We start from the raw sequence: 27,909 nt of genomic DNA on the forward strand, positions 1-27,909 counted from the left end.
TCTGTCAAAATGAGAAAAGAAACCAAGTTTTCTTTCAGGGTATCCATCACATGTTCTGGAATCAACAGCAGTACAGTGATCTGTGCATTTCAGTGACAGCTTTTCTGAAGTGACCATCTATTGCTCTAGCATGCCATGAAGACAGCTCATCTGTCTTCCCTAGGTCTTGGAGCAGCCTGGGCTGTGAATGACTCTGGGTATCTCCTCACCTGTGGCAGTCCAAGGCTTTTGACTTTGAGGTTGAAAGGCTCTGTAAACCATTAGCAACCGCCAGCTGTGCAAGCCATTTATTTCTCCTAGGGACATATTTATTAGGCTATATGTACTGTGTAATTGAAGCAGACTTCTCCGTCGCTGTAAAACCTTGACAACTACCATCTTCATCTTCTTCACAAAATGCCACCTGACACGGCGGTGGGAACGGCTCATTCCAGACATCTGAAGTACAAGCATCCCTCTCAATTATGACAGTCACAATATTTCATAATGACCATTATTAGATCCCCAAAGGAAAGAGTGTCTTCATCTTTTTGGACACCTTGGGCCTGATGATCCTGTTCTTGGCAGGTGGCATAATATTTGTGCTGAAAAATTGTACTGCAAGGTCGATGATGGTATTTGGCCAGGGGAGAAGGGGGGGTGGAGATCAAACGTATCCAAGCTAGGATCATCTTTCATTTTGTTTTATAGATTCAGTTCTGTGATATGTAGTGTTTATAAGATCCTTCAGTGAGAATGTGCTCTGGTTTAAGCTTGGCCTTGAGTTGATGTTGGCACACTTATCTAGCTTAAAAAAAAAAAAAAAAAAAACTTAAGAGTCATCATCATTATTCACTGAGTCATCAATCCTTGCATGTCATTCCTACCTTTCCCCCCTCCGGATGAATAAATGCTGGTTGTCCTTCAATTTCAGCCTGTCTCTTCTGCCCCGTTCTTTATGTTGGGTTCAATTTCTTGTCTCTGTCTTCATAAGAGCCATGGTGCTTTTCCTTTGACCATGGCACTTCATGCTCAGCGCCCCGCATTACAATGCTTACATTGCTGCTGTTCTCCTTCAAAACATGCTATGAGCTGCTCCAGGGCAGAAACCTCAGTAAGTCCTATATGAATGAATAGAACCTTCTGATATATGAATGAATAGAACCTTCTGATTGAGGACAAAGCTGTGGTTGTGCATCTTCCAGGCAGATTTGCTTGAGCACCTCGTGTAGTAGCTCTGCATCCCAGGTGTGGCCTGAGTCTTCCTCCTGCTTCATTTGCACCCCGGAGGTTCTCACTCTCTGAAATCATTGGCCTCGTTGTTGATTCCCCCCTGCTCCCAGAACGTGAGCGCTGTGGAAGCAGGACCTTGTGGTTCTGTATTCCAGGCAGCTCCTGGCTCAGAGAGGGGCGCTCTGTACAGTCTGATTACTTGAGTGGGTAAGTTTTCCCTATTTTCCTTCCAAAGTTCAGTAGGAAAAGTTAGAAGTGACTGTACCTTCCTTTTTCTGTTTTCTGGACTGTCCTTAGCATTTTATCAGTGAGGAGAGGTCAGTGTCGGTGTATCTCCTTGGTGCTGGGCATTGTGGCGCAGCAGGTTAAACTGCTGCTTGGGACGCCTGCATCCCATATCATAGTGCCTGGGATCAAGTCCCACCTCCACTTCCTGTCCAGCTTCCTGCTAATGTGCCTAGGAGGCAGTCCCAGTGCTTGAGTTTCTGCCATATACTTGTGAGTTTTGACTGGTGCTCCTGCTTCCTGACTTTAGCCTGGTCCAGTGCCTGCTGTTGGAGGCATTTGGTAAATGAAACAGCAAATGGAAGATCTCGATCTCTCTCTCTTTCTCTCTTTCTCTTTCTCTCACTCTCTTTCTCTCTTCTCTCTCTCTTCAGCTTTCCTTCTCTTCCCCACTCTGTTACTCTGTCTTTACAATAAATAAAAATAAATCAACTTTTAAAAAGTTTATTTCATGGTTTACATTTTCTGAATTGAACAAAGAAGACAGACAGAATACAAGAAGGCAAGAGGTCGGTTTTAGGAGGAATGCAGGCACCAGTGCTCACTGTTCAGTCACTGGTTTGTAGTCTGTCATCAACTCGGGTTGGCTGGGGAAGTCGTAGCCTGTTGCCATTTCTTTTCCTGCATCCCTGACTGTTTCTCTGTGATCTCCCTCCCTTTCTCCCCCCACCCAGAAACCTTTTATTTAAAGAATATAAACTTCATGCTTTTCATAAGTACAACTGTAGGAACATAGTGATTCTCCCCACCCATACTCTACCTCTCTTCCTATCTTACTGTTTTGATTCATCAGCATACTCTTATGCACAAATAAATTCATTACCTGGCAGACACATTACTGTTTCATGAGCATCATTTTTACTGGTAATATTAGCATTCCATGTGGTCTTTAACTCAGTTTCTTGCCTCCTAATTTTTTAAAGATGTGACCTTTAGATCTTTCCAAGAAAGGAGAAGCAAACCATGCAACTTTTCCCTTTCTGCGTGATCTTCTCATTGCCTCCTGTATTTGTAGACGCAGTATTTTATATTTGCTGACCTCACTGAAGATTAAAACTTAGTGAAGTAAACATCACCTTGAAAATTGCTTGCAACCCCATAACGTGTGCATGGACAAGGATGGTTTCACCTAAATTGCATAGGGTCCAATAGAATGAGCACCTCAGGGTCACTGTTCAAGGTTTCACGGACTTTCTGAAATTCTATGGAAAAATGTGTGCTTCTGTTCACCTTTGCTTCAGAGAGTCTCAGTCAGCTTTTTATTCCATTTTCAATCAAGGCCGTGACCTGATAATTTAGTAGTAAAGGTACTGGAGTGGGCATTGAGCCAAGATAGAAGTAGAACAATCTCTATTTTCTAATATAGCACCACACTAAGGCCAGTAAGTGCATACCATTGTCCCACCACACTCAGTATTGACTGTCAAATAATGCTTAGATGTTTATAGAGACAGCTGTATTATACATAAAATCTAGAAAGTTTAAAAATAAGGCTGTCAATCACCCATTAATCCCAGTGTTGAAAAGCTGTATTTTAATACATTTCCTTCTGGTCTTTGCATGTGGAGTATGTATATGTGAATACATATCTACTGTTTTAGCAGTGACTGTGTATATTCTCTTTCTGCTTGTTTACCTAGCTTCTATGTCTTGCTTACTGTTTTTCCACTTGACTAAGTATTCTTTATTGTACTCATTTTTTCATGGATTCATAATTTTTCACTTTACTGATCTAGCAGTATATTGGTTCAGTCCTCTGTAATCAAAGTTTGGATTGTTTCTAATTTTTGTCTTCTTTGAATATTGCTGTGTTGAACATCTTTTCCTATGAGTCTGTGTAAGGCTGTTTGATTCTTTCCTTAGTGCAAACTCCAAATGTGGAATTGACAGTATCAGCTGTACTCTTGGGGTCCTGCGTTGAAGATTACACACTGGGGCTGGTGCAGTGGCCTAGTAGTTTAAGCCTCCACCTGCGGCATCACCATCCCATTTTGGCACCAGTTTGAGTCCCGGCTGTTCCACTTCCTGCCCAGCTCTCTGCTAATGGGAAATGAGTGGTAGATGGCCCAAGTGCTTGGGCCCCTGCATGTACCCGGAAGAAGCTCCTGGCTTTGAACCAGCCTAGCTCTGGCTGTTGCAGCCCTCTGGGGAGTGAACCAGAGGATGGAAGACCTCCCTTTCTGTCTCTCCCTCTCTCTGTAAATATGCCTCTCAAATAAATAAATAAATCTTAAAAAAAGAAATTTAATCCCTGATAAACTTTTTTTTTATTAAAAAGGATTACACATTGATAGATTTTAGAATACCAGAGAAGGTTGATGGAATCAGATAAAAATATGCTTGGGAGTATTATATCTTCCTTAGTGTCTATGAGTAACCCTTTTGCAAGCTCTCATAGTCTTCTACTTTGACAGGCTTTTTTTTTTTTTTTTCTAAGTAAACTTATCTTTTAGTTCCATTTTCCACACCCTTTTTTTTTTTTTTTTTTTTTTTTTGGTAAGATTTATTTATTTATCTGAAAGGCAGAGTTTCAGAGAGGCAAAGGCAGAGATAGAAATCTTCCATCCACTGGTTCACTCCCCAAATGGCCGCAACAGCCAGAGATGGGCTGATCTGAAGCCAGGAGCTTCTTCTGGGTCTCCCATGTGGGTGCAGGGACCCAAGGACTTGGGCTATCTTCTGCTACTTTCCCAGGCCATATCAGAGAGCTGGATTGGAAGTGGAATAGCCGGGACTCAAACCAGCGCCCATATGGGATGCTCGCACTGCACACAGTGGCTTTACCCTCTATGCCACAGTGATGGCCCTTTTCACAGGCTTTTGATGATCTATATAAACTCTCTCTCCCTCTCCCTTCCAAGCATCCATTATGTGTGTGTGTGTGTGTGTGTGTGTGTAGTCCCCTGCTCCTTGCACATTGTATTACTTGATTCACCTGGGAGTACAGTTTTCAGCACATTTTGCCTTGCAAAACTCTAAAGAATCTCACTTGTTTCATGACCTATGGATTTGTGACACAGTGTTTGTTAGAATCCTTAGGAAAATGCATCTCTTAAAATACTCCAATCTAGAGCCCTGTGCAAAAGGGAAATGAATATCACAATGAAAAAAAATGCAAATCAGTGACCTAGTACATTTTTGTTATTTGTAGCTCTACTTTCTATGCCACAGTGGCTTTCAAAGTTATCCCCTCAAAAGCTCTTTGCACATTTTTCTTGTAGTTAGTGAGTCTGCTTGGGATTCTGACTTGCTATAAACCTGGGGAAATTGAGGTCCAAACAAGTCCAAGGTTTTATTAACCTCAGTGCCAAAATGGCAGTGCTTGGTTTCATTGCTTTGCTTTGCTTTTCCCTCCCACCTTACCTCCCTCCCTTCTTTGTTTTCTTTCTTTTCTTTCTTTCAGAGTCACAGAGAGAAAGGGAGAAAGGGAGAGATCCATCTTCTATCCACTGGTTCACTCTCTAAATGGCCACAATAGCCAGGGCTGATCCAGGCCAAAGTCAGGAGCCTGGAACTCCATCCAAGGGACTGGCAGGGACTCAAGCACTTGAATCATGTCCCATTGCCTTCCTAGGCACATTAGCAGGGAGCCGGATCAGAAGTGGAGCAGCCGGGACTTGGACACTGTATGGGATGCCAGCGTCTCAGGAAGTGCCACACGATGGCCCCTGGCAGTGCTTGATTTTTTTTTTTTTTTTTTTTTTTTTTTGACAGGCAGAGTGGACAGTGAGAGAGAGAGAGACAGAGAGAAAGGTCTTCCTTTTGCCGTTGGTTCACCCTCCAATGGCCGTCGTGGGTGGCGCGCTGCGGCCGGCGCACCACGCTGATCCGATGGCAGGAGCCAGGAGCCAGGTGCTTTTCCTGGTCTCCCATGGGGTGCAGGGCCCACAGTGCTTGATTTCTGTTTGGCTTCCCTGATAACTCAGCGGGGCTAACCTGCTTCATGGTTCACGGAGTAGGACAGACACCAGGATGAGTCGAAACAGGGTGCTTTAAAATCGTGTAAGCGTGTATGCATTCCTTTCAGGGAAAAGAAAGAACTGATAGAGGATATAGAGGTGGGTGATGGCTCTAGAGGCTTAGAAGTGCAGTTTGCTGCAATTGTATTACTTACAAAGGTAGCATAGATTTTTGTTTATTGTGGTATCTGTGTGTTTATGTATCTGTTTGTAACTAAATAAAGCTTTTCTTGTAGAAGATGTTACAATGGGTAATAAAGCCACTGATGAGGCAGAGAAAATACACTTTTAGTATATAACCCTTTAGTCTTTTGTGTTCCAATTGCATGTGTATTCTGTTATGTTCCTACTCCTTTCCTATAAATAACTTGTGCTCCACCTTTACGCAGTTTCACCAAGAATAACATTCTGCCCTTGAGTTACATGAGAACATGTTTATTGGCAGTGCATGGCCTTGGTATTTGAAGGAAAAGAGATCCCTCCTCCTCACCTTAATCCATCAGGTCGAAGTCATCAGCAGAGAATTTGCCCTTTGCTTTCTTTTTTTTTTTTTTTTTTTTTTTGACAGGCAGAGTGGACAGTGAGAGAGAGAGACAGAGAGAGAAAGGTCTTCCTTTGCCGCTGGTTCACCCTCCAATGGCCGCCGCTGCAGCCGGCGCACCGCGCTGATCCTGGCAGGAGCCAGGAGCCAGGTGCTTTTCCTGGTCTCCCATGGGGTGCAGGGCCCAAGCACCTGGGCCATCCTCCACTGCACTCCCTGGCCATAGCAGAGAGCTGGCCTGGAAGAGGGGCAACCGGGACAGAATCCGGCGCCCCAACCGGGACTAGAACCCGGTGTGCCGGCGCCGCAAGGTGGAGGATTAGCCTATTGAGCCACGGCGCCGGCTGCCCTTTGCTTTCTTCAGTGAGACGCCTCTTTGACAGCAGACTTCAGAAATCCAGGGCCCATGTTTTCTGCCTTCAGAGGCTGCACTGAGTCACGCTTTCGACTTCAGCTTCCCTGTAGAAGTTGTCTGGGACCACTTAGACGTAGCAATTGCTGTCTTCTCTGCTCAAGGAGCAGATAGTACCGTCCTCAAGCTCGCTCTCCTCCATCTTTGGAAAGCTCCCCTTGGTTACCCTGAGTGGACCAAATGAGCCCATTAAGACAGGTGTGGGTTTTGCCTGTCTGCCTCCCGTGTACTACGGGATGAGACTGAGGAGCACAGACTTCCTGCTGCTGCAGGGTACACATGCTGTGCTTTAGTCCTTAGGAGAACCACTGGCATGCTGTGAAGTGTCGGATAACGCTGCTTCCGACAGCCCATCTGGGACATGCAGCCTGCAGTTCACGCCCACTGGACCAGGGGCACAGCCTACGATTTCTAGGTCTTGGAGAATTCGGCCAACCAGTGACCTTTCATGTGGGTCCTATTAGGTCTCCCAGCTGTTTTCAATTCATCTGAATTATTTTGGCTAAAATAAATTATAAATTTTCCAAAGGAGGTTTCTTCCAGCATTCATATTTATTAGATTTTAAGATTTAATGACCATATGGGCCTAAAACAAATCCTTAATTTCTTTTCTTTTTTCAAATGCAGTCAAGTGGAGTGTTTTGGCTTTGACTATTTAAATATTAACTGGTGGGCATAACCCACTTTGGGCTCCTGGAAAAGGTGTGGCTTTTTAAAATGCAGCTTTTTGGCAATCAGCAAGGAGGAACAAATGCCTCTGTGAATTTAAAGAAACATTTTCTTATTATAAAATGCATCCTGTGGTATCATTGCAACAGGGACACTTTCCCTGGACCGCTGTAATGAGGAAATGGGCTTTTATTGACCATACCCTATCCTATACCCCACTCCCCACCACCTTTCAGACTGGTTGATTTTGTATCTTCAACAGTGGGAATTTTTAAATTAATGTTTTATTGCCTCAATGAGCTGTGGATATAGTATTCTTGAAAAGGAATTCGGAATAAGACTAACATCCCGCCTTGAACTAGTCCCTCTGGTCCCCGCCCTCCGTGCCTCCCCTGAAGTATCTGTGTCACTTATTTGGTGTGGACGGTGGTGTAAGGCCAGAAACCATGCATGTGCTTGGGTGTATATGTGCCTGCCATTCTTCAGCATTCCGTCACATAGCGAAGTGTTTAGGAGGCCATCTTTGTTGGGACCATAGAGATACATCATTCGTTTTAACCTCCATGGATAGCCTTCTAGGTTGACTAACTCCTAGGTTAATCTGAGCTTCTAGTTGTTTTTATTTTTTTCTTTCTACAGCAGTGCTGTCGTGCACATCCTTGTGAATGCACCTGTGAACATACCTACAGGTGTTACTCTAGAGTAGAGGACAGACAGTGCTCTTGATTGTATATAAGAAGAGCTTAAGAGTCCAGGAGCTTAAAACTGTGCGGTCTTGTAAACAATTATAGGTCGGGATTGAAACCATTGCCATTGATTCTACCTACCTAGATGGAAATTATTTACAAAACATTGTAGAGAGCACAGTCAAGTTCAGTAAAAGCCAGCTACAGTGCAGTTTTGCTTATTCCAATGAACAAAGAATGTCTGAATTAGGTGACAATTTGAATTTAAAGATGTAGTATAAAATTTTGAATACAGTGATGCACATTAATATAACTTGATATGGATCATATTATTGCACCAATAAAAGCACCCAAGAATTATGTGCAAGCAGAAAGACAAATCAGAATTTTTCGCCTTATCTGTAGATCAAATAGTTCTCCTCCCATCTTTTTTATATTTTAATATGCTTATAGAAAAATGTTTCTTAGCTGGAGTCACATAATCACATCCACTTGATTTCTCAATTTTATGAATTAGCCAAGGAAAGAGAAAGGGCCAGGTCCTGGAGAAAGTGTCCTGTGCCAGGGACGAGGCTCTGAAACATTTTCTCTTAATTACCTTCACAGTCTTGTGAGGTGAGCCGGGGTGTTTCTGTTTCATCCGTGGAGACTGGGCATAGAGGGCGCTATAGGAACCTGCCGAGGGTGCCTGGGTTTGCCTGACCTGAAAGTGTCACCCTCCACTGCGTCGTAACTTCCTTAAATGGGGTTCTGAGACCTCTTGTGTTGGAAGCCCCAGGAAAACTTCTTGGGACTGCAGACTTCTGGGCTCCTTGGGGAGGGGCCTGGGAACCTGCATTTTCCACAAGCTGCTGTGTGTTGCTCATGCGCTCTGAAGTCTGAAAGCCACTGTGCCAGACCGTGGTGACCTCATTTTGCTGATGCGACGAGCCTTGCCCAGATAGCGCTCTCCCCACCCCCGCACCATGCCTCTTAGGCTAAGTAATTCGTGTCGTGCCTCACTTGGAATGGTCACATCCACGGTGCTCCTCGGAGTGGCTTCTGCTGTCCTCACCCACTTCTGTTGCCTCCTATTACTTGCGCTGAACTTGGCAGGGCTCGCGGTTTGACGAGTCACTTCCCAGAGATTTGAAATCATTGCAGTGTGTGGGGATCCCTTTCAAAAACAGGTTGGAATTTCCTGTGCAAAACCCTCGGAGCGCACTCTTCTCTGGCACTTTACGCAGATGGAATCTGCATTGAGCATTGTGACTCCTGCCCCAACTAGAGGTGGCAGCCTGCACAAGTGATGACTTTCCCAACACACATTTGTGCTCCATTTTCCCTTTTTTTTTGGCTACTCTTCCCCATTCTCTGTTGCTGACAGATTCTCCATAATCTGCCACAAATTTGTACTGACTTTCCTAAAAGTGAGACAATCACTGGCCCCTCCCACTAAGGACAAGGCTTGGGCACAGACTTTGGGGCTCAACCTTCTGTCTTTCTCTTTCTCCTTTGTTCTCATTTTTTTTTTTTTTTCCCACAGCTCTGTGACTTTTTTCCTTTGCACTCCCAGATGACACGGTTCCTTTCCCCTGGAGGGGCTAGCCCAAGCTCCAGTACTTTCCAACCAGCTGAATAGGAGGTTGAGTGCTTGATTGACAGGCACCGAGACATGTGCTGATGAACTGGAGGGGATCTTAGACCAACATGGACTTGGCTTCCTATTTTATCCTGTGCTGGCAAAAGAGCATTGTCTTTGTTTTGGTATTGAGCTCATCCAAATAAAGAAGGCATTTCCTCTCCTGAACGGCAGAGGCAAAAAGGAAAGAAAAGACAAAAAAGGAAAAAAAATTAATTTTAACCATGTACTCCTTTGAAACTAAATATATACCCTTTCCTCTGTCCTGATTGGTCCACTTCATGTGACAAGTGGATCGTGCGGAAAGGAAATATCCCGGACTTAATTGTAAGTTAAGTCTCTCTTAATCCAGAAGAGCATTTGAGATTCTGTCCAAGTGTTCAATTTCCCAGGCCGCTGAGGTCTGTGAATTTCTTTCCCCAGCCTCCAGGCTGCTGCAGTACAAGTCAGCATAGCTAATGCAGATAGATCTGCCTCTCGCTCTCCTCCTCCCTCTGCTTTGATTCGATATGAACAGCCTGGTAACTCCGATGCTGGGGAGAAATCTGACATAACTCTGCAGATGGCTAGGTTGCCATGAAACACCTGGGGATGGTTCTTTAAGGAAAAGGTAACATTGCTATGCTAATGATTTCTTTCCCCCTCCCTCCCTTGTTGCTTTTTTTCCCCCAGGGCTGCCAGTCCCCAAGAAGAGCCCAAAGTCGGTAAGGACTTGTCAGTTCCTTGGTGCTTGTTTGGAGGTGGGGGGCTGGCCGGCTGGTGGTGGGAGGGTTCACGGTCCAGCTTCACTTCATTAAATGGGTTTTAGAGTGGCTGGGGAAGAGACAGGGGCCAGGTCTCCTTTTATTAAGTTCTGGGGATCTGCTTGGTATAGAAGGTATCTGGGCTTGCCTTTAACTGTGTGGTGATTTGTGGGCAGGTTGCCGGAGCCGGGGTACAGAATGCATGTTTGGAATCGTCTCTGTACCATTGCATCACAACTCTCCTTCACGGGATGAGTTTCTTAGCTGTTTGAACTTGATGCAAATGCTATTGTCTCCTCTGGAGGGATGGGAAGAGGCAGCTCCACCTGTTCCGAGTAGCTTTGCTCTCAACTGGTGTTCGCAGCCGTTCACATGGCTGCCCGTTCTCTCCCCGAGCTGCCTTATGCCCTGGATGGTGAATTATTTACAAAATACAAAGCCGATTGGTTTGAGGATGAATTGCTCTGCCCTGCATGTGTGTCCATGCTCACATGCAACAACATTCAATGCCCAACGCTGAGAATAAGACATTTCCTTGCTGTGCAAATGTCCTTTGTTGTTTTTCCAGGTTTAGCAGCATTATGCTGCAGGTAGAGGATTCTTAAAAAAAAAAAAAAATCAATGTTTTGCTGTCCTTTCTAATCTGGTTTCTCTGAAGATGCATTACCTAGTTGACATGTTAGCTAATAGCTTAGAGATAGTGCTTTGCTTGGTGTATGGGCTTTTGCTCTTGGGGCACTGACAACAAATTAGAATGCTGTTGAAAAACTCAAAATCTGGAGCTCCAATGAAATTGATCTGGGTGGAAGGGGCTTCCTAATTCATTAAAATTAGGATAAAGCTGGGGGTGTTTCCATATGGCTTAGAAGATTGGAGGGAGGGGAAATTTACAGCTTTCTAGCATCCAGGAAAGGAAAAGCTTTAAAACTTTGCGGCTTACAGCGCTGCAGCTGAATTCTTTCCACCTGTCTCCAAGCCTGGCAGCGCGAGACAGAAGTTTATTAAGGAGATGAGAGAGGGAGCTTCCTGCATTCTGAAACCCCACTCCCAAGTTCTCCCGAGAGAAAAACCTGCAATAATTGCTGTGATTCTGATAGCATAGCGCCGTGCTGGTTGGAAGCATTGACTTCAGGGCTGCGGCCCCTGTCAGTCTGTGTTAATGTCCAGGCAAAAAAGGGCTGGCTGGTGCCTAAGCTGGAGCCACAGAGATGGCCGAGTGTGTGCATGGGCACATGTGTTTCTCCCTGGCCCTGGGTCATAGTCAGAAACCCATTCAGCCTTCAGACAAATAGACGCAGATCTGGCAGGTGCAGCTCATGAGCTTAAGTTAGCATGAGCCACCTTTTTTCCCTCCTCCACCCCCACCCCAGCCCTGCTTGGCTGATGGATGGAGTCTTGGCAAGGAACCTACTGTGGGGAGCATAGCAGTTTTGCACAGGTAAGGTGACATCAGGTAGCAAGGTGTTCTTTCCTGTGTTGCATCCCATTTGCACTTGCAGTGCCAAAAAAGGATTTCTGTAGTTCATTTACATCTTTTCCTCCCCAAAGTGTTTGGAAATTATTTGGTGAACTCAAAAGGTGTATCAAACAGGTATACAGCCTGCCTTCAGCAAGTCGGTTAAGAGAATTCCCTATGACAATTTATTTTTGTAGAAGCCTTGCCATTAGCAAGCAGCAAGCCAATTACTTGGGCTGCATTCCTAGGGGAAAAAAAAGCTCTCTTAACTGCTTTGCCCACAGTCTGCTGGCTCTTAATTACCACAAGCTAAGAGAGTGGTGTGTTGCTGGGTTAGCAGAGAACAAGCCCCCAGCTGGAGGCTCGTCCTTCCTCGATTTCTGTGCCAGGACAGGGATGATGGTTTTCACGCCATTACTGGCACGCTCTAGCAGCTGCCGTACAAAACGTGGGGGGCATCTGCCAAGGTCTGCTGTTGGCAGAGGAGCGTTGCTAACATCTGTGACCAGTGGGGGCTCTGTACAGGTGGATGGAAAGCTTTGCCAGTTTGCACTGGGATCGTGTCCTGCCAGAGACGCAGATGATGATGAGATGTTTCTGGTGGGGGTCAGGGAATCCACGAGGAAGCGGGATGTCCTGGAACCAGAAAACCTTTCAGTTAACCGCAGACAGGGTCCCTTGGAGAGGCTGTCTGATGAGACACCACGGGTTGTGCTGGGTTAGATCTGCTCACAGCTCCGTGAATTTAGTGTCTTAACCCCGAGCCATGCTGTTTTCTGCTTAGAAGCTCCTGCGATTGTCGCCTTGCTCCTGTGACTGACCGCTCCTCTTTGCCCTCATTCCTGTTCCCCGCCCCCTCCCCCCAATAATTCAGTCATTGGGTTTTTATTGGAAACGAAGGACTTACCTTTTTTTATCTTATTTCCCTCCAGGGTGGTCCCTATAGCTTACTCTTAATAAGCAATTTCGCCTACTAGATTGAGTTTAAATGTTGAATTTATGGTTTATATACTCACTAGAGACCATGACAGTGTCTTAATAAAATTTTATTAATTCAATACCTGGGCTTCCATCCCATTGGACATTTTCCTGCCAAATGGCAGAGACAAAAATAAGACATATTTGGTGTCACGTTTTAGACCTCTCTGGAAAACTGATTCTGTTGCCCAGCTTAATCAGCCAGACTAGAAACTTGTTTAACTGAGACTTTCAGTCCAAGTTACTCTAAGACCTAGTGAGTGAGGATTTAAAACTCGGAACATCACACCAAACCATAAATTTTAAAATCAACATCTATTAATATATTTATTCATTAAAAAATACTTTGAAAGGTAAAGTGACAGGGGAGTGGGTGGAGGAAAGAGAGCTTCCATCTGCTGGTTCACTCCCCATATGCTGTCAGTGGCCAGGCCTGGTCCAGCCAAAGCCAGGTGCACAGAACTCCATCCAGATCTGCCATCTACTTGGCAGAGGCCCAAGCATGTGGGCCATCATCTGCTACTTCCCCAGACACATAAACAGGGAGCTAGATTAGAAGTGGAGCAGCCAGGACTCAAATCAGTGCTCTGATAGGAGATGCCAGCATGTGGTTGGTTAACCCACGGTGCCACAACGCTGGTCATTTTCTGACTCCTCTTTTACTTTCTCCCTTTTGTCTGTCTGCTCATCTATTCGTCTGTCCACGCATCATCTGTTCATTTGTCCATTCTTTACACTCATCTGTCATTTACTTACCCATTCATTCATTTATTTAGTAAACTAATACTGAGAACCTTTAAGTATTAAGTTCAGAGCAAGGCACTGGAAATACTTCAATAAGTAAAAGGGTCATATCACTTCTCTTCTTCCTCTTAAGATTTCTTTCTTTATTTGAAAGAGTTAAAAAAGAGGGTAAGACACACACACACACACACACACACACACACATACATACAGATCTTCCATCCACTGGTCTACTCCCCAAGTGGCTGCAATGGCCAGGGCTGAGCCATGCTGAAGCCTGGAGCCAGGAGCTTCATCTGGATCTCTCACTTGGGTGGCAATAGACAAAGCAGTTGCATAAATTTCTGCTGCCTTCCCAGGCCGTTGGGAGGGAGCTGGATTGGAAGTGTAGCAGCTGGGACATGAACCAGCACCCATATGGGATGCCAGTGTCGCAGGCGGTGGCTTTACCCGTTATGCCACAATGCCAGCCCCAACGCCTCCCTTCTTTCAGCTTGCAAACAGATGGTTTATTGATGTCTCCTTTTAGAAATAGAATTCAAATTACCAGAACTTCTTATGGATTCATTTTATCAACAAGTATTTATGGAGTATCTTCTGTGTCAGACCGGTTCCAGTATTCAGCAAGAGCTAAAACAGAAAACATTCCTGCCTTCTTGGAACTGGAAAGAGAGAACCAATAACCCCATCTGCAGGCAAATCCCTAGAGACCCTTACCTTATGGAGATGAAAGTCTGTTGAGCATGGAGTTTCCAAAGTAAATAGAGCGGAAATATAATATGGAACCAAGTACACACATAACGAAGAATCAGTCAGCTGCTAATTACAACAACCTCAGTGAAGTAGTCCTACAAAATCCAGACCCAAGATTGAGTTCAATGCCATGATGGAGTATGGAATTCTTTGGAGCTCCCCAGCTGCCCAGGCAGCACAGGAAGGGAAGCATATTCTTTGGTTGCTGCTGTTGTCAGATAAAAGAAAGTGCACCGTTTCAGTGAGGAGACACAGTTTCTTCAGTTACTAAAAATCTTCTTGCACAAATTCTCATAGAGAGACCACAGAGTAGCAGGCAGGGCACTCCCTTCAGCAACCTCTTTTTAGCAAACTAAAGAGTAGGCATAGTGACAAGTCTCTGCAGCACGGTCCTCTGTCCCTTTCCCCTGCCAGAGGTGCTAACAGGAGTTTCTGAAAACCAGTCAGTAAGAGATGTGAGGGGAAGACACACAAAGGCCTCTTAGAAATGGTGCACATGACATGACCCTGGCTGACTCATTCGGGTTTATGAACCCTGTCTCATTCTCCGACTCTCCCAGTCATCTTGGAGTCTGTCTTTCTTTTTATTGACGCCAGGCATCTGACAACCGGCACAGTAATAGATCCCATCAAAGCTTCCCCAGTCTCCAAGGAGAAGCAGGGAGAGGAGTGCTTGGAAAAGATACAGGGTTACTTAAGTGAGCCCCCTGGCTCCTGCCTCCCACAGCAGCTCCTGCTCCCAACCCTTTGGAGCCCTCCAAAAGACAGACTTGGCCGTTGTCTTAGATTCCTTTAAAACATTCAGTGTGAACCAGGGTTATTTTCATATCCAATCGATGCATTCCCTTTTCTTCTCCGCTAACTCCTCTTGCCTGGCTTTTTGGAGGAAATCGTCCCATAAGTGATAAAAGAAGTAGACAGACAGTTAGGCCGTGCTGTGTTTTGGCTTGGATTTGGGTGTCAGATTCTTGTACAACCTTTTAATGACATTGGCCTCATACCTCATCCGCACTTGGAGTTTTTCCTGTTGTCCATGCAAATCGCTGCAGTGGCCTTCGGTCTTGGCAGAGAAGTGAACTGTAAATAATTTTGCTTTAAAATGGATCGATTTGTCATTTTTAAGCCACATGAATTCTTTTCATCATTTAAGCTCCTAAGTGCTGTCTGTATTCATTTGCTCTTCCGAGCAAGTATTTTCAGTTCACTGTATAAGTACCTCCATTTCTAAATCATTCTGTGAAATACTGATGAGTTGATTTTTTTCCCCATTTCCATTTATAAAAACCAGTGTATCTTCCCAGTTTCCCTGGCCTGACAGTAAATAGTAAGGAAATAATTCATTTCAAGGAGGTGGGTAGTTTTATTTTAAAAGGTCTTGTAATGCAAGTTCAGGACCCATATATGGCCAAGGACCTTTGTGGAGTTTTGTTTTGTTTTACATAGAGCCCCCTCTCCCCCAACACTGCCTTCTTAGTAGGTTGTGATTTCAGACTCCAAAATAAAAGTCTTGCTCTGGGGCCGGCACCATGGCTCACTTGGTTAATCCTCCACCTGTGGCACCAGCATCCCAGTTGGGCACCGGGTTCTGGTTCCAGCTGCTCCTCTTCCAGTCCAGCTCTCTGCTGTGGCCTGGGAATGCAGTGGAGGATGGCCCAAGTGTTTGGGCCCCTGCACTTGCATGGGAGACCAGGAGGAAGCACCTGGCTCCTGGCTTTGGATCAGCGTAGCTCCGGACGTAGCGGCCATTTGAGGAGTGAACCAATGGAAGGAAGACCTTTCTCTCTGTCTCTCTCTCTCACTAACTCTATCTGTCAAATAAATTAAAAAAAAAAAGTCTTGCTCCATGAATATCAGCATAGTGAGGCATAGTGTCAACTGTTAGCATTGGCAATACCCGTCTTAAATACGGCAGCCCTGTCCAACTGTTACTCAGACTGGAGACTTGGGGAGTGGATACCCTTGTTTCTAGATCGTCTTCTCCCTGCTTCTCCTCTCTCCCATTCAGAAATTCAACACTGCCTATTAAACCTGGCACCAGTATATCCTTTGATCTCATTTGTTCCTCTCCATCACTGCTGCTTCCCCAGTATAAGCCACCCCAGGTGCCTTGCGTGGAGGGAAGGAATCGCCTCCTGACTGGGCTCTCCGATTTCACTCCTCTCCCTGTCAATCCATGTCCTACCAGTAGCCAGACCCAACTTTCTGGAAATATGCTGGCTGTTGGCACATCCATACTTTGAATTCATGAATGAATTCCCCTTCTTGAGCTAAGAATGAAACAGAGACTCTTTATAGTAGCCCCCAAGTCTTTTGCATTATTTGGCCTCCAAGTTCATCTCAGGCTGCTACATCTCCTTGTTATGCCACAATAGCCTTTCAGTTCCTCAAACAGCCCCAGTTCATTTTTGTCCTGGGGACTTAGCTATGGCCATTAATGGAATGTTCTTCCTAAGGCTGTATGCATGTATTTACTTCTACTTTACTTCAAAGGTAGAGAAACAGGCAAAGAGGGAGAACTTCCATCCGCTGGTTTGTGCCCAAAATTCCTGCAACAACCAGAGTTGGACCAAGCCAAAGTTAGGGGCCCAGAACTCCATTCAGGTGTCACACATAGGTGGCAGGCATCTGAATTCTTGAGCCATCACCTGCTGCTTCCCAGGCTGGACCAGAAGAGAGCCAGGACATGAACCAGCCATGCTGCGATATGGAATATCACTTCCCATGTGGTGGCTTAAGCAGTATACCAAACATGTATACCCAAAGATTTCTTGTTACTACTTCTCTAAAGGACACTGGAATATGTTCTCAAAGTATTATGGATACTTCTACAGACATACATATGCACACAGTTAGATAAAGACTCAAGAGCTCATTGTTTCTCTGTCTTACGTATCCATTGTATCCCTCCATTTCAGACATCCAGTAAACGATCAGATTGTATTAACTGGATGTGTAAGTAAGTGTGTTACAGGAGGGCCAATTTCTGGCATTGCTGTGCTAGATGCTTCTGTCCTTCTGTTAACAGAATTGAGAGTGTGTCTTCTAGTGTAGTTTCTTGTCTTGGAGCTGGTGTTTTTACCTAGCAAACTAAGGTAGAAGATAATCACATTAGTTGTGAACCTGGTCCTGTGCTAAAACAGGGAGCTTATTCTCATGCCTCAAGTCTTCTGCGAGGTCATTCAGGCTGCTAAAAAGGCATGCAAGTGGACTGCAGACTGAGAGACCTAGAAACATGGCTTTTCTGCTCCAAGATTCTGGGCTCTGGCCAAATAAAGGACAACATCAAAACTAAATAGCATGCTGAAAGAAAATGGAAACTTCTACACACATGTACAGTATAGCTTCCGAAAACCCAGAGTGCCCACAAGATGTGTAATGCAGAATGCATCTTCAAATTAAGGAGTTTTCATAATTGAGTTTGAGAAGGAACATGGAGTGAGGGCTCAGTTTTATCCACAGGAAAAGCCAAGATGCTTCGGGATTGTTGTTTATTTAGCCCATGAGTGTGCCATTTATATAATAACGGTTAGTGACAGTTCCGTGGTGGTGCAGTTTTTGGAGCACATTGTCAGGGTGCTCTTTTATATTTATTTTCCAAATGGAGGGACAGAGTTGAGGTGGCATTTAAAAAGGACTCCAAGGTACAGTTTGACTGAGAGGCAGTGAGCTATTTCATCCCAGAACGTATCTGTCATTTTGTGTTGTATTGGGCCTAAATGAGTCATTTACTGCGGAGGTGAGAAACGGTGTTATAATTTGGAAAATGACCCATACATTTGCGGAAGACTTCATTTGCACACACAGTTTGTGGCAGAGCCGTCTCTCCAGTTAAACTGATGAGATCTGGACTCTCCATGTCAGAGAGAGATTTGTCCTACCAGGACAGACATCCAGGAGTCTTGCAAACCCCTGATGTGACTTGCTAAATCTGTATGCATGGAGATCTGGGTATATGTGTGGAAGCACACAGACATTTCTATAAGAGAAAGTCTGGAAGTTTTATTAGACTCTCAATAGAGCAGGGCTGCTGCCAGTGAGGTGTTTTTCTCCAGTTCTGGAAGAGAAATCCATTGGAAGAAGTTCAAGTTAGATTTCAAGGACAATGACCCAAGGAGGCAGTAGCACAGGGACTGCCAAATAACCTCACAAAGAAGCAGAGTGAACGCTGCTCTCGGGTGGCCCTGCAGTACTCAAGCTTTTGTGAAGTCAGGGACTAGAGTTTGCAGTCCAGGAACCCATTTTTAACTATGAAGTGAATTTTGTGTGGCTGGATCCATCCTAGAATCTTGGATCTGCTACTTACTTGAAGAACCAAGAGTAGATGGGCATGTACAGGAGACCTACAGCTCTAAGGTAGATGCAGAGATCTTTACTGGGTTACTTGCTGTTAATTTAAAATCTCCACCTCCCCACCACCACCACCACCACCACATACAGAGGGGACCAAAAACATAAAGCAGCCATCTTCGTTCTATCTATTGAGATTCATTCATTGTGAAAGTAACTTTAATTTGGGTCTTGATTATAAAAATATTCTGTGTGTATTATTTTTTTAAAAAAAATAGGCAATACAGGAAACTCTGAGGATTATAGGGGAAATGCACTCATAATCTCACTTTGCTGTGTGCATTATAGCGTGGGGTTCACATCATAAATGAGGAAAACCCTTGTAAAGACTCCGTTGAAGAGAAAAACAATGGGAAATGCAAAGAGAATGGGTATGGTCTTCATCATTAACATTTTTCTGACACTGAATATCTTCATTGTGTCTGCCAGGTAGCTAGAGGGCAGGTAGCAGTACCCTTCCTGGGACAGGAGTCAGATCCCTAACCCTGAGAGCTGAATTCACTGTTGCAGAAGACGCTGTTGGAAGTTGGCAGAGCCAAGTTCTATTTCAAGTGTCCGGAATGCTAATCCATCCGGGGCTGAGCTGGGCATTTCGCCTCCAAAGACAGCAGTAGTGATGAGTTCTGATGACCCCTCCCTCTCCCAGCCAATGTCAACCTGCTTTGCTGGCCTCTTCACCAAAGTTTGTTCTCCTTTGAATCAGAGTGAATGAAACAGTTTTACTAAGATCCCTCTGCCACCTTAGAATATGGTCCTCAATTTTCTCCATCAGGCAAACCATGTATACTTTTAAATGGTCTGTCTTACTTTCACTTAAATATATGCCCAGTTTTTCTCAACTGTAAATTCTTGCCAAAGCCTGTATTCAGTTCTGTAGTAATCAAGCACAAATGAAGTCTTTGTCCTCCTTGGGCTTTGTTTAAATACTTGTTTCAAAGAAAGGACTGGCAGGGACCTGAGAATTTAATGACTTTGGAAACTTCTAGCATAATTCCTGGGGAAGGAATAATGGAGGGTACTTGGGGAGGCAGCAGTGATAAGAGTCATTGTAATACCAGGTAGAAAGTTTGGACACTGTCAAGAACTTGAGGGAGCCGGAGTGCTTGAAGTCAAAGATCCTACAAGATACTTTTTAATACGTAAGCTATATAGGACATACAAGAAAGGATGCAGATAAATACCTCTCCTGTCTGTCCTCTCTGTTTTTGATGTTCTTAAGCAGGTGTGCATTGTAGGAGACACTATTCCAGGATTTTTATTTTGAATTTGGGAAACTAAACACCAGATATTGTCGTAGTCTTTTATTGGACAAAATTAGAACTAAAATTATTTTCTTTCCTACCTAATGTTTTTCTTCCCATTAGATTTTGCTCTCTGTTCAGTCACCCTTCAGACAGAGCATTTTGTAAAATGGGAAGGGTCTTTGCTAAGCAGTTTTAATGAACAGGAACTTGCTTATTCTACTGAAATTTAAGTGGAATTCTTCCCTTTTGAATACATTTGGACTTTGGGCAAGTTGCACACTAAGAAGACTGATCTAAGAAGACTGACCCCCAGAGATCAACCCAAGTATAAAGTTGGATCTTGGTTTTCAACCAAGGCTAGTGTCAGCAGTTCAAGAGGTGACACATCATGCCAGCAAAAGTAGGAATTAAGAAACTCTTGGTTGGATTGTTACTTTTATGCAAGAGTACTTCAGAAGCATTTGTGGGAAGAAAGGAATGAAAAGAGAATTATTTTGGAACAAAAAATGAAACCAGTGCATAGTTTTTTTTTTTAAATCATATACATTTTCCATGAATTTTTGAAGACCTCTTTTACCTGTAAGCACTAGTGCACTGCTTAATGCTAGGCATGATTTTTTTTCAAGTTCTGACCTCTGTTTCTTGTAGTCAAGAAAGGCTAGTGGCAAATGCATAGAAAGGAGTATTATTATTATTATTAAAAGGTGCAAGACCTGGACTCCCCAAGAAAATCCTCAGACATGATCTTATTTTTCTGGATATTATAGCCTTTAAGTTAAACCACTCGTGGTGTTTTGTGTCACATATTTTGGTTCAAAAATGGGGATATTAAAACTAATAAATCTTGCAAGAAATGAGCCCAGTATCTTAGCCGGGAACCTGCGTTGAAAATTGGATTTGTTTTCCGCTACAGCCCAGAGAACTGTATGGTTTGTGATTATGTGTTTCTCTCTAGCCCGCCCCTCTGTCTGTCTGCCAATCACCTGGGGATTTATCTGCATTCAGCCTTTGCTGAAGAAAGGTGGAAGCCAAAATGTTGTTGATGTATTGATGTCTGTGTATGCAGAAGTGCTGAACAAAGACGAGCTGGTGGAAAACACCCACTGGTGGAACCCAGTAATAATCTCCTCTCACCCCTCTCGCTTGCTCTCAGCAACCACTGGAAAGGAAAGACAGCCAGAGTAGTTCGCAGCACAGTGTTGCGAGCCATCGAAGCCTGCACACGGCGTCCCCAAGCCACAGCACTCAGGTGCTCCCCGAGTACCCACCTGCGGAAGCCTCAGCTCCAGACCAGACTGACAGCTCTGGGCAGAGAAAACCAGATCCTTTTAAAATCTGGGCCCAGTCCAGGAGCATGTATGAAAACCGACGTGAGTAATACCCTGATTCCTGCCTGCCCATGGCCCCTCCTGGGGGAGGCTCCCGCTTTCTCTTGAGACTTAAAGAAAATGGAAGAATTTCTGGGTGTATCCTGGGTAGAGGTCAGGTGGGGTGAAAGGCTGGAGCTTCCCAGAACACATAGAGTGGACTAGAAATTCTTGGAAACTCCGTTCTGTCTTCTGTCTGCAGTTTGTGTGTGTGTGTGTGTGTGTGTGTGCGCGTGTGGGCGTGTGTGTGTGCATGGGAAGGGGGGATGCAGAAATGAATGGTCACCACAGAAGTGATCTGCATCAAAAATGGATTTGATTTCCCTTTAAGTTACAAGAAGGGGCAGATAAGAGCTGCTGTGTCATTAATTCTCCCCTAAGCGCAGATGGGGGCACACGCGGAGCTCAGGTCTTGGGACGTGGCCCCGAAACACAGGAGAACCTAAACATGATTGGTTCATGTGGCAGGGGTAATGAGAAGAAATGAAATGCTTTCTTAGCAGTCTCTTTCTTGGTTTTGAAAAATAGTGGTGATTTTCTTGGTAACCATTTTCAGTCTTTCTCAACATTCCCCTCAAGAAGAAAAAAAGAGAAATAACAGTGAGTAGTTGGTGCTTGAATTATTTATACAGCAGTTCAATCTGTTCCTTTGGTTTTACCGTTCTATAAATATGAGCTAGTCATGGTGTACCTTGTAACTTCTTGGCTCTGAGAAACTTAATGTCCTCTTCTTTAATGTCGTGCTACTTATTCTCAAGTAATTTCTAAAGACTCTTCATCATGAATCATCATTATTGGATCTTAGCAAATGGACTCCTAAAATGCTTTAGTTTCAGATACAAATTGGGTGTTTTTTTGTTTTTTGGGTTCTTTTTTGCTGTGTGTGTAGGTCTTTTTGTTTGTTTAGTTTTTGTTTTTGGCTGTTGCTGACTTTCGATGAGTTTGGTTGGCCTAGGTAAAAGAACCGCAGGGTGAGCACCCCTGGTTTCCTGTGGTTGCCATGGGACAGGAGAGAACAAGTCTGGAGGGAGGACCCTGGGTTCATGAAGGAGCCAGAGGAGAGGAAAAACAGAGGAGAGTCATTGTGCCCACCCTCTCGGTCCCTGCCTCACCCAGGCACGGGTTCTGCTTGGATGTATGCCTGAGGTTCAGAGAGTCACGGTGCAGAGAACGTGAGGTGCCGCATGGCCTCCCCTGTGCTGCATCTCCTCTGCTCACTGAGGCTTGAGTGAGGCCAGCATCCCTGTGTGGGAAGGAAAGTTGGCCCGAGGTCCTGCTGAAGATCAGATGTTTGATGCTGCTCAGGGTCCTGCCATCCTTTTCCTCCTCATGGGAGAACTGTTGTACTGCCGCCTTGCTATAACAGCATGTGCAGCTAAAGAGGCGGTTTGGGTTAAGGGTTCACGATGCTGACAAAAGCCAGCTAATTTGAGCTGGGATTTTTACAGTCCTTGGACTAGAAACACCACCCACCACCCCTAAAATGCCCTGGAAGCCAGGCCAAAGCAGATGAAGCTGGCATTTGAAATATCCCTCCTATACAGTAGATGCTAAGTATAAACCCGGGTCTGTCCTCACTGGGTCTCCTCACGAGTTGTACCAGTTTCACTGAAGAAAGCCATTGGACAGATGTTTTCCAGAGGGGAAGAGTGGTGCTTTCCCTTCGCTGTTAAGTGTGTGGCTCCTCCGATCAATGGCCCAACTTCAATGGATCTTGAGCTATTGCTTTATTGACCCCGCTCCTGCTTTTCTCAATACGGCACACATTTATGATTGAGTTTTCTGCGTATGAATCACTTTGTACTAAAATAAATCGTGTTCTCAAGTGCCAGCAGAGACATCGTGAATCGACAATTCTAACTGACTGTTCAAGAGAAGTCTCAGGCTCAAATGCCATTTTGACCCTAATGGAAGGAAATGTTTCTCCAAATTTGTTCTCCAAATTTTTAAAAAATTTGCACCCCCAAAAATGGAATATGTTTGTAAACATTGAAGGTAGTTCAAATGGCAGCCAAACCAAAATATTTGTAATGCTACCAGTTTTGTTTCTTCACCTTCTTTCGCATTTAAGGAGTGGGATATAGCAGCAGAAATGAGAATCAATGTCTTTGTGATGATTGGAAACTCCGTAATTGAGTGGTGGTAGCAATCTAGTTGATGTTAAATTCATAGGGATCTCTTCCTTGCTGCTAAAAGAGGATCATGATGGGAGGATTTCCTTCCAACAGTAATTATTCAATATCTGTCACAGATTTTCTTCTTTTCACAGCACCCACAAAAGAACTTGCATCTATCTCATCTTTGGATCAAGGTTTTGTTTTATCACAGTTTCTGCCATCCCTCTAGATTGTTCTGTATCTTGTCTTCGGAGAAAAAAAATACAGTGTGTGGCCTTGATAGATGCCATTCTGTGTCCCCTTCCTTCAAAGTGAAATAGGAAGAGTACAAGCGGGAATACTGAAGGCAGCAATAGCACCTTAGCCTTTTCATCCCCTTTTTGTTGCAGATAGTTTGTTCTTGCATTTCATGTTATTGAAAAGGGCAACATGGATATTAATAAATCTCTGATCACATTCCTTCATGTGCTCTAAGTATTTTGCAAAATACCATAATCTCGATATGACCATCTTCAACAAAACAGGGTCAAAATGAATCACTCCGAGTTACAGATGTGTCCGTGAAACGCTATGAAGGATTTCACTGTTTAATTAGCAAACAAAGACACACATTGAGGTCCACTAAAAGCCGTGTCGTCTGTTTTATCTTTTCTCTAGCTCGTATTCTATTTGTTTCCATATCTTTAAAAATGACATTGGTGCAATCTTATTAGTAAATGTTTGGGAAAAGTGACATGTATGCAGTAGTGTTTACTACAAAAGAAATTCTAAAGTTTTCAGTTGAAATTTGGACTATTTATAGTATAGTCAGGATAGAAAAATGCTCAGAGTTGCCACATTCACTGTCATCTTCAGCCTGCATGCTTTGAAGATAACTTGCTTCCAAGGTGGAGTTGATGAGTGAGCCTGTTTATCATAGTGAGCGTAAGGAGCTTGTGTGTACTTTTGTATTTTTATATCCATTACAACAGCTCCTTTTTGTGTGTTTGTTCAAACCTCCGATAGACCTGATGATCTGCATCTCTAAATATAAAGACTGTTCTGGTTGGAACTGCCTGGAATTAACCTGAACATTTGTTAGTACAAGAATGAATTCTACTCAGGAACTTTATAGTCTTTTAAATAAATGCTGGAGTGCAACAATGGCACAGACATAATTTTTTTTTTTTTTCCAAAATGCAATAAGGATTCAGGAAAACTTTCTATGGTGCATGATGTGACTGGAAAAGGTCATTTGAGAATGTGTGCTTTTGGTTATAATTAAATATGAGGCATTTAAGATGGTAATGGGGGTTTTAGGAAACTGAGTAGTACAATTGTAAATACTAGTTTTTTGACTGTGGAAAAAAGAAAGAAGAAAACATAGATGAAACTGTTGTCATTTACAGTCCATAGCAGCCAGGATCTTCATTGTGAAAGCTAACCTACACACCCCTGATCAATCAAAACTGATTTAAAATGAACTAAAAGAGAAAACACATACATTAAGCTTTGCAAAACTGTGAAATTAATATTGCAGCTATGTCACCTTCGCCTGCGTCGGGATTGAGCAAGGGTGAAAGAGAGAGAGAAATCAATTCCACGAATTTTGGAGAATGTCAGAGTAAGGATATACCGAAAACTTTTGTTTCTCCATCATCATTCATCCTGTTCAGTGTGCCCATTGGTCTGGAGGCCTGGGGAGAAACTCGGGAAAGGAGGGATGGGAAACACCTTGGAGGAAAGTACTTTGACGCGCTTGTTGACCAAGCGTAAGCCAAAGGCCGCATGAAATAAAAAGTTATGTGCATGTTTTTGCCTAGTCTGGAAATGCATTGTATGTCTGTAGTAATGGAGACATCAGGGGATTTCTCTTAAATCCTGGTGATTCCATTTTTTTTTTCTAGTTATCAAAGGAAGTCTTTTAACTGCTTTATTGAGTTGTCAATGGCATTACCCAAAGATTAACCATTGAAATGGTTCCCTGTACAAGGACTTAAAAATGAAGAAAATGGCAGGTGATTTTTCTCAGCTCTATTTGATTTAACCTCACTCGAAGGAAAGTATTATTAGTATCAGGAAAATCTTATTTCTAATAAAATCTGTCTGAAGTGAAGAGGAGAACAAATCATTTTCTTGGAGTAATTTAGAAACATCAATGCTTCTATGAAGATAAGGTGTCAGAGATTTTATAATCCCCTTATATGTATGACTACTGATTTGTCACCAAAGTGATAGACTTGGGTAAATGGCATTTAGCAGGTGGAAGAGGAAACATATCTCATCGCTAAAGTACTAAAAGACTTTCTTTGTAATATGTCTGTGTGTCAGTGTTTGTGTTTCTCGGTGTGTCTAACGTCCATTGAGCATCTTCCTTATCTACAGAAAACTCTTGAAATAAATTGGCCATTTCTCACTGATTCCCAGAGCAAAATAAACACTTGTTTTCCTGTGGTCTAAACTCTTTGATAAGTTTGGGGATTTTTTGGCCACAACCTCCCATACCATGAACGCTTCTATCTTAATGAGCAGAAGAAGGCAGAAACTTGCTACGTTTGTTGTCCCTGTAGGATGGACAGATATCCTTGTGTTAAAGGATGCTGAGAAGGATGGGTCTGGGCTGGAGGCCTGTACAGATGCCCCTTTGTTATTCACAGAAAGGGCGCTCACTTAGCTGACCCAGAACCCCTGCCAAGGAACGCATCGCTGCCTGTAAGGCATCCCGTACATTTGGGTGATAATCCACCAGCTGAAGTGAACCAAATGTGGAGACACTTGGTTTAATTTATTGTTTCACAGAGTCTATTACAGCAAATCCCTTTACCCAGCTACTCAAACAGAAAGCAAATAGTGTTACCGTAGTGTGCTCAAGAAAATACTACTCTCAGATTGTGTTTGTGGGAATCCTGTGAGGTAGCTGAGCTCCTTGTTCCGTGGTGTTCTGCAGCTTAGCTTCAGCAATTACAATAACAAAAGGATTGGATCAAAAGCACATGTGTAAGGCTGGGGCATTAAGCAGCTCAAGCAAAAAATATTCAACCCAAACTCTTCACTTGTGTTTACCTGGGCATTTAGTTTCTTGGCATCTTCATTCACCCTTCATCTTAAGCTGTGGGTGAGTCACTAAAAATGGATAGCTCTTACGGACATGAAGTCTAAACCACCACCTTCTTCCCCCTGTCCCTATGTATGAAAGTGGAGAAGACAGGAATCTAATGCCCAGGCCTACATGCTCCTTTAGCCCAACAGGGCAGCATTTAAAAATCTCCTTTAGGTTGCAGTTCATTCTAATGTAATTGCAACTCATTTATATTCTCTTCAAATACAAACTTTGTCACTTTATAGGTCATAAAACACTATATGCATATATTAAAATATTAAATGGGAATTAAACAGAAATAACCCTTTTTATTATCTTAGTGAAGGAACAGACTAGTATATACAATAGTTTCTTATACAATAAACATTTCCTCCTGGAAATTACTTCTCTGTTTTTAAGATTTATTTTATTAATTTGAAAGGCAAAGTTAGAGAGAGAGCGAGCGAGCACTTCTATCCTCTGGCTCACTGACAACATGGCTGCAATGGCAGAGGCTGAGCTTGGCTAAGCCAGGAGCCTGGAATTCCATCCGGGTCTCTCACATGTGTGGCAGGAGCCCAAGCCCTTGCACTATCTTCAGCTGCTTTCTGAGGTGCATTATCAGGGAGCTGGATCAGAAGTGAAGCACCTGGGACTCGGCATTCCTATGGGATGCTGGGATTATAGGTGGTGGCTTAATCTGCACGATAACACTGGCCCCACTTGTCTCCCAATATATAAGATTTTTGAAGTTTCAAGTCCTAGATCATTAGGGAGTATTGAAAATAAAATCAAGTTACTGGATAATAAACAATACTTAATAATGTTGAGATAACATAGGCAAATCCTAGAGTAAAGCTGTTATTTTAACAATGAGAACCTTCTTATTATTATCACCATGGGCTTACATGATGTGCAAGTTTTGCTGTTTTTTGCTAATTATATTGAAATCATCATAAACTTGATAACTGGAAATTTTAGAGTGTTTGACAGTAAAAAAATTTTTTGGCAAAAAAACACGCTACCAAATCGATTTATTAGCATTGCTGATCTTGTTTATTTTAAGGAGGAAAAAAATGACTTAAAGATAAGTTGCAAACTCCTTTTAACCCAAGCTGTTGCCTTCCATCCTCTGGTTGCTAAGATGTCAGTTGACGTAATGGGACTTTGGCATCCTCAGAGCCCACTAGTGCTTCAGAGGGCCCCTGACTTAGCGTGAAGTCTTTTCCTGGACAGAGACACCCACTTTGTGGGGTTGGGCACATAACGATTTTAATTCATTTAATTCCCCCTTGCAACAGTACTGAGGAAGGTAGTTCCTGCTGACTTTGGCTTCGTTGGGGATAATGGCCTGGGGTGGACGAGGAATTACCCAATAGTGCTTAGTCCTTTGAAGCATTTAAGCACTCAGTGAGACTTCCTCTTGGTTTTATTTCACTCCTTGTCTTCTCTGATTTCACCTGTCCAGGTGATTTTGTTTCTGTACCTGGGATGCAAGCTTCTATCTGCGCAAGCCCCATCCTTGTCTTGTCTCGTTGTGTGCATGCTCCGGGTGCAACCCCTTCTATCAGTCGAGTAATCTTCCTGCCCTCTCCCCTCCCTGCAGTTCCAGATTACCAGGAACAGGACATCTTCCTCTGGAGAAAAGAAACTGGATTTGGATTTCGGATTCTGGGTGGAAATGAACCAGGGGAACCTGTGAGTCTTTTGTCTGCTT

General features: G+C 43.6%; 1 protein-coding gene across 36 annotated transcripts in view; it reads left to right on the plus strand.

The window, feature by feature from the left end:
- The window catches only part of MAGI1 (membrane associated guanylate kinase, WW and PDZ domain containing 1), a 685,324-nt gene that overhangs the window by 630,372 nt on the left and 27,043 nt on the right, over positions 1-27,909 (plus strand). For 29 of the 36 annotated variants that reach the window (XM_008260889.4, XM_008260891.4, XM_008260892.4 and 26 more), the window contains 4 exons: positions 10,058-10,089; positions 20,804-21,020; positions 24,654-24,737; positions 27,799-27,890. In XM_008260889.4, the coding sequence (XP_008259111.3) occupies positions 10,058-10,089; positions 20,804-21,020; positions 24,654-24,737; positions 27,799-27,890 (425 nt within the window). The remainder of the gene's footprint in view (positions 1-10,057; positions 10,090-20,803; positions 21,021-24,653; positions 24,738-27,798; positions 27,891-27,909) is intronic. The other 7 variants (XM_008260894.4, XM_070050626.1, XM_008260895.4 and 4 more) reach the window with 1 other exon arrangement.

This window comes from Oryctolagus cuniculus, chromosome 10 (genome assembly GCF_964237555.1).
Source record: "Oryctolagus cuniculus chromosome 10, mOryCun1.1, whole genome shotgun sequence".
Lineage (NCBI taxonomy): Eukaryota > Metazoa > Chordata > Mammalia > Lagomorpha > Leporidae > Oryctolagus > Oryctolagus cuniculus.